The sequence below is a fragment of the Schistosoma mansoni genome, chromosome 7 (genome assembly GCF_000237925.1).
Source record: "Schistosoma mansoni strain Puerto Rico chromosome 7, complete genome".
Lineage (NCBI taxonomy): Eukaryota > Metazoa > Platyhelminthes > Trematoda > Strigeidida > Schistosomatidae > Schistosoma > Schistosoma mansoni.
The window spans coordinates 990,751-997,941 of NC_031501.1; the positions used below are offsets into that span (position 1 = coordinate 990,751).

The following is a 7,191-nucleotide window of genomic DNA, read 5'->3' on the forward strand; positions in this document are numbered from 1 at the left end:
GCAATCCTGACCTAGGCCACCCAGTGGTTACGATAATCACAAGGATTCCAACCTGATAGTCAGTACCCACCAACTCGACTCGGTTCGATAGTCAGTAAATCGTTACCATGTTTTGATCAGACCACCCTTGGCTTCTACCTTACTCTCACATTAGCCAGTATTGTGCTTTGAGGTAAGTGATGGTTGGGTATATGTTTCACATGTCCCGACAATTAACAGTCATTAAACTATACAGAATTCATTTTCTAATTATCATCATCAGTCATCGTAAAATTCCAGAATGTTTTTATTTTTTTAAAAATAACTAAGATGATGATATTCGGTGCATAGATAATTCAGTTTATTGGAGTAAAATTAAAGGATAACAATGCACACACTCACATAAATAAATGAAAAAGTGTACCAAAATCGTATGATCATAAGTAAGCATAACAATAAGTAGTATAAGTATAAGTAGTATGGAATGCTTTCAATAAATGATAAGTAGGATAGATAATATGCAGTATATAATATTATGCTTTGTGTTTTTTATTCTTCTATTTGACTCTTTCGTTAACAAACTATGGATGGTTTTGGTCGAACAACTAATGAACGCATACGTAGCCCACCGTCAGCACCACAACTTAAAAATCGACAAGCTGTTGATGCGGCAGTCATTGAACATTTCTGATCATGAGAAGAATGTGTAATAGGCATTTGGTTATTTAGATTTGTCGAACAATCATTATTTTTAGTAGAATTACTATCATTAATATTATTATTGTTATTGACATGAATCAATGCTGCTCCTGTAACCGTCGGCAATAGACGAATATCTGAAATGCCTGGATTAGTAGCAGCAATTATAGCTGCTGATTGATTGCCTCTGAATAGAGCGGCGGCAGCGACAGCTGCTGCACCACGACTTGGATGCAGGTCACCAGAAAAACTAGTCAATAATTCTCGTTCAGATAGCCTCCATATCTGAAAGAATAAATAAGTAAAAACCTGACATGTTTTATCAATGAAATAGTAATATACTACTGACTTTGTTAAGTAGTTTCTAATTGTAGGACACAAACCACTGTGCTTAGTAGATTTTCTTTTTGACATGTGTAAGTGAAATTAAAATATGATTGAGCACTGAGCATGGACAATCAAGCACTTCGCCTACTGACTATTAAATATGTGGTTTCTTTTCCTCTCACTGACTTCTACTCCAGACTCATTGAGTGTAACTACTAGTAATTGTATGGAATAAGGTATTATCTAGTGTTAATCCGGTTCTCTATTCTGAGTCGTAAATCCTGGATATGATATAACGTGACTAGTCTCATCATCGTATTGACGTATTACCGTAGTATACCTCAGAGAAAAAAATATTTTAAACCATCCAATATATCGGTTTTCAAACAAATCAACAACATGATCTGGAACTAGGATGTGGTTATTTTGTTTTTGATAGTTCAGAAGCGTATCTGATTAGTTATTATCAACATAGATCCCGGAAAGTTTATTTATCAATAACTGGTGGTATGTGAAGAAGCGTTGATAATGGGGACAGGAGCAGAATTAACAAGTTATGCGGGTGTTTGATTGTCAATAAGGTGATCTGGAGTATTACTAAGAGTATGTGTGAGCGATGGTCACTTCCCTGTTCCTCACACCATGATAGGCTACTTCTTTTCAAGGGAACTGAAAAATAAACCGGTTTCAGATAGGTCTTGGAAAATCAGGACCACGACCACGAAGCTCAGTGAAACTGCCTGTGACTGTGACACTTATTGATATGGGTCCGGATCTCACAGTAAGATATTAGTTCTATCAAGATCGCAGATATACCTGGCCATGAGGCAAGTAGCGCAACATTTGTTGTCGATTACATCCCACCACAGAACGCTGAATTTGGTAATATTTGGAGTCTATTGTATGATTCCAAGTACAAAGGATTACAGTACTAAACTCATTTTCTCATGGATTTATATCATTGAATCAAATTCACACCATAAGAGATAGTTGAAAGCGTGAGTCAATTGAATCTAGACCACCAGGGAAAACCTGGAAGCACTGGACGGCCGTTTCGTCCTATTGTGGGACTCCTCAACAGTGCGCATCCACGACCTCGTCTCACGAGATTCGAACCCAGGACCTACCAGCCTCGTGGATGTGCACTGCTGAGGAGTCCCACAATAAGACGAAACGGCCGTTCAGTGATTCCAGGTTTTCTCTGGTGGTCTAGCTTCAATTGACTCACGCTTTCAACTATGAAAATACTAAATCTCCACAAAAAACCCCTTCTGATAGTTGAATATCAACAAACAATCTATTAAACATACTTTAACGATTCCATCCGCCCCACCAGTAACTAAACAATCAGTTGCTGAATCAATACATAATGTTCTTATTGGTGCATCATGAGCTGAGAATTTATGCAACACTTTTGGATTTCGCATATCCACAGTACATATATCACCATTTTTAGTACCGACAATAACAGTTCTATGATTAGTAGTGAAGATTCGTTTTGAATTAACTCCAGTAGTTAGTGAATTTATAATATTGTTACTAGAATAAATGTTTATATTGGATGGCCAACTACTGGTGTTTGTAATTGATCCACAGTAGGCAATCGATGTGCATGGAGCATCCAATTCTGGGTCAAGAACACCTTGGCGTAAATAGGTGAAATAGAAACGGAGAAATATTTACGTGACTATCTAATCAACACTATATATATGTTTGAATATAGTTATAACAGACATCATGTAAATAACAGTAGAGAATCATGGAAAAGCTTTCCTATCTTAGTTTGGGACTCTTTAATGTAGTAATACACACCCACTGTCTAACATATTACTGTTTGCAAAGGAGCATCTTTTATGTCTTACGGACGCTAATCGATATAATGCGCTTTATCTCCAGTAGGACCAGTGACCTATTTCACGAATTTACACGCTGATCAGTGAACCATAGTTGAGGCCTTAGTGCTTATTGGCTCTCGAGCTCCATCTAATCCAATAGCCAGTTAGAAAAGGTAGATAGGGAACAGATTAGCTATCTAATGTACCTGATTCAATTCATGACTTAAAACGCATATAGCAATATACTTATAATGATAGACCATACATAACACCAGATAAGAAATTAAACCTTGAACACAAAGATACTAAAAGGGGTATAAGGCGGAGAGAACAGTACATAACTAATATTCAATAACTAAAGAATAGCAAAACATATAGTGACAGTTATTATCGTTATTATTATTTAAACAGATACACAATGGTACAAGAAGGCACCCAATATATATGCACCACACTTCATCATTTGATTTGTGTGAAAGCTGGAATGCTGCACGGATTCCCAAACCGAGGCAGGTGGTTTCCATAAGGGGCCACTCCTCGAGCCATTGACATAGACGTCTAGTCCACAAGGCAGTGGAGCAACGTTACGAGATGCAGTTTCATGGTGACCGGTGACCAACAGTAGGTTCATACGCCTTTTGTTGCTTCAGTATCCAGGGGGGCAATGTGCACCATTGATTCGGAACCAGGGTTTTCTAACTCCTAGTTAGAATGTCGGATATTGGTTTTTCGTCCTCTCAATATCGTAAACAACACCCTTGTGCACGAGAATGCAGTGATTAGTACTTCGCTGGCAGTGGTTGTATGCACATGGCCATGTGAGAGCATTTCGAGAGACAAAGAGCGGACTCTCTCCACTTTCGGACGTACCAGGGGATTCGGGGACTAGTGAAAGTTAATAGGTCTACTGAATCAAATAAACTATTTGAACATCTTTCTTGAATTGTCTCTTAAAAATTACATTGCTCTTTTATCCCTGATGTTATTTCGATTGCTTTCAGTTTTGGATTCTATTCTCTTCATTTTCCTCTTCTGTCAGTAGGAATTCTACTTTCAATACCTGATATATACTACTTATATCGGTCTGTATAAGTAGCACACACCACATATGTACTCATCAGTTGAAATACATTGTGTAACGATGATGATGATGATGATGATACTATCTGATTCTATATAGCAAATTAGGTGTTCGCAACAGATTTTTTTAGTCTGAATCCTATTGTTTAAAAACTAAATACACTAACAAGTAGTAAGCAACCATTTTGAAACTAAATTAAGACTCGGTTACAATACCGAAAACATCAACCAAATTTTTTCACTACATTGGCACCGTCATAACGGTGAAATGTACTTTTTCACTGACACCCGGGTAATAGAGAAGGGTTAGATATGGGATCAGCAACCTTATCCCGTAAAAAACAACTTTGCTAAAAAAACGTTAACCAGAATAATTAGGTGTTTACCTCTAACTAGATGCTTGACTGTAATGACAAGTTTCTCACCAGTAAAAAATGATAGAATAATCTATGTTCCGTTCAGTTAGGCAAACTAAAACACTCTGCTCTGTAGTAGTATAACAACCAAGGAATTGGTTTATTTCATTTATTAGTCAAATAATATAAATATAATAAATGAATGAAGGTAAAAGAGAATTACTTACGAATAACACCACATCGATTAGCTGGTAATAAAGTATCCCATAAAGTTAAATGTGATGCATCTTGATCTGTATTACCAGTTCCACCGGAATAACTGATACCACCACCTCCGCCGCCGCTACTACCACCTATGATATTGGCAGAAGTGTAGTATGTTGGCCCACCAACACCAATGTTGTTGCCAGCATAATTAAGACCACTACCAATACCACTTACACCAGCTCCACTGACATCTATTCCACTAACAATATGTGGAGTTGTTGTAGTCATTCCGCCATTGCCAACTGTAGCTATTAAACTACTACAGCCAAGGAAACAAAAATCTGCTAAACCTTTTGCATGGCAACGACAACGCTATAATATAAGAATGGGAGAGAGCGAAAGCGTGAATGATCAAGCTACGAAAGATAAACAATAAGGTATTTGGAAAAGTGTAGTAGAAAGAAAAATATGACGCTGGTCACTCACTACTCACTCAGTGACCAATCAATCGTAAAAATATCACACTCTACGGAAGGTTCGGCGCCAACTAAACAGTAGCTCAGTGGTAACGTCCCAGACGCTATGAAGTTGGATGATATAAGTTTGAATCCATCGGTAAGCATCAGTTCCTTTAAGATAGCAGACAGGCCTTGCGGTCATGAGTACCAACTAGTATAAAACTAAGATCAAGAGAGTTTTCCTCCCGATCTACCCCAAACACCTAGAATCTCTATATAGTGCACGCAATATTGAATCATTTAGAGCAGAGGTCATATTACAAATTGATTGATAAAATTCGATCAGAAGGACTCGACAAACAACACATTGGTCACTCACTATTCCGGTGATCAATCAGTTGTAAAGAGTAATGTAAAACAAAAAAATACATGCTTTTAATTCAAAGTATGAAAGTTTAAGTTGCATATTATATTTTGTACAGTGGTCGGAAGTGAAAATCACGATTCGTATTTTGTTGGCTGGTGATTTACCCAGATACCAGACTGTTGAAGTATGAAACGAGATACAAATCTTGTACCTAACGCCTTAAATATTTATGGGTTATCCGATAGACCACTGAGTTCAAATGACCAACAACTGATTTAACGAGGATGAGTTGTAAGTACTCGTGCTTTCCCGTTAGGATATAGACTGGGTCATTGTTGACCAGATACCTTGAGGACAGCATACACACCCTGAATCCTGTTGTCACACACATTAAGCAGAGTCCATTTATAGTTACGAAAAAGTCGTCGTATCCGTTAAAGTTTTTTTTTAATGAAAAAGTATAAATATGAACAGATAAGTCTGGAATATTGTAGAAGATAATTTTATGGCGCATTTTATACGTTTCACCTTTATAAAGTCCTACATTTTAGTTAATTGTGGTAATCATTAGACAAGAGGGACCAAAACAAGATGTGGCGTCAGTTCATTGTATTGATCGGAATCAATTCGATCGATGGCAAACTACATGTCGAAGGTCCACATGATAACCACGATCAGTGTTTGAAGACAGAAATTAAGTAACGTAGGCTCGGAACCACTCTTTATCTTCATCAGGACTTGAAGTTCCAGTACTCCTCCTTACACACACCTTTTCATGACATCGTCTTGAACTATATTCTTAATATTTAATCCTTCTCATCATCATTGCTCTTAAGATTATTTCGACACCTTTATTATTTTTCTTATTGAATTAAATCTTATCATGAAAAGATGTCCGATTGTAACTTGGGCTAACTCAGTACATTTACATCGGGTTCTATGTTGATTAAAACTGATTGAATAATAATTATATTAGCTAAAATTTATTGAAATCATCAAATGATTGAAGTGAGACTATCACTGACAACTTGGAGGCCCTCTACAGTCGTTTCTTCCAAGTTATTTATTATTATTTATTTGAACATATAAATATTGGTACAAGGGGGCACCAGATATGTATTCGCCACACGAAAAATTGTCATTTCATTTAATCGTGTGTGGGCTATGATACTGCCCGGTTGCCCCAACCGAAGCAGGTGGTTTTCTTAAGGGACCACACCAAGAGCCTTTGAATAAAAGGGCTGATCCTCAAGGCAGTGGAGAATCGTGAGGAGATGCAGTCCCATGGTAGCAGGTCACCAATGATTGATTCATACGCCATTTGTTCCCACAGGATACTAGAGCCAAACCTTGTGAACCATTGGTTTGAAATCAGGGTTTTCCAACTCCCCTAGGTGAACTTTCCGTGTCCACCAACCCGGTTAAAGCGCCGGACATTCGCTTTTCGTCCTCTCAATTTTGTAAACAACAACAATGTCATGAGAAATCAGTGAGTAGGACTTCCCTGGCAGAGGCTGTATACGCGTGGCCGTGTGAGAGCATTTCGAGAAAGAGGGTGTACCAGGGCACAAGGGGACCCAAGTACGGGACTACTACTGATCATACCTCTGGATGCGGGAATCAAACCACCAAGACCTTCGCGGTCTCACACTCGAACGCTTAACCTCTAGGCCTCATAATATCAATGAGTGTTTTAAATTTAGATAACGTTATGTTAAACGAAATGAATTCTTTTCAGGATAATCTGTTACTCATGTTTAACATTTAGTCACCAAAAGTTTAACGATAAGTATAAATACAACGCAGCACGTCATAACTAACCATGTCATCGAAGTGCAAACAATTAACAGAGAAATTTCAACGTGCTCACACAGTCAACGGAA

General features: G+C 37.8%; 1 protein-coding gene across 1 annotated transcript in view; it reads right to left on the reverse strand.

The window, feature by feature from the left end:
* Positions 1-269: 269 nt before the first annotated feature.
* Smp_127680 (rabconnectin-related) overlaps positions 270-7,191 on the reverse strand; it is a gene marked incomplete at its 5' end in the record, with an annotated part of 111,639 nt that continues 104,717 nt past the window's right edge. Inside the window, 3 exons of the mRNA XM_018798578.1 lie at positions 270-963; positions 2,316-2,647; positions 4,504-4,855. Of these exons, the coding sequence (XP_018653506.1) occupies positions 553-963; positions 2,316-2,647; positions 4,504-4,855 (1,095 nt within the window). The 3' untranslated portion in view covers positions 270-552. The remainder of the gene's footprint in view (positions 964-2,315; positions 2,648-4,503; positions 4,856-7,191) is intronic.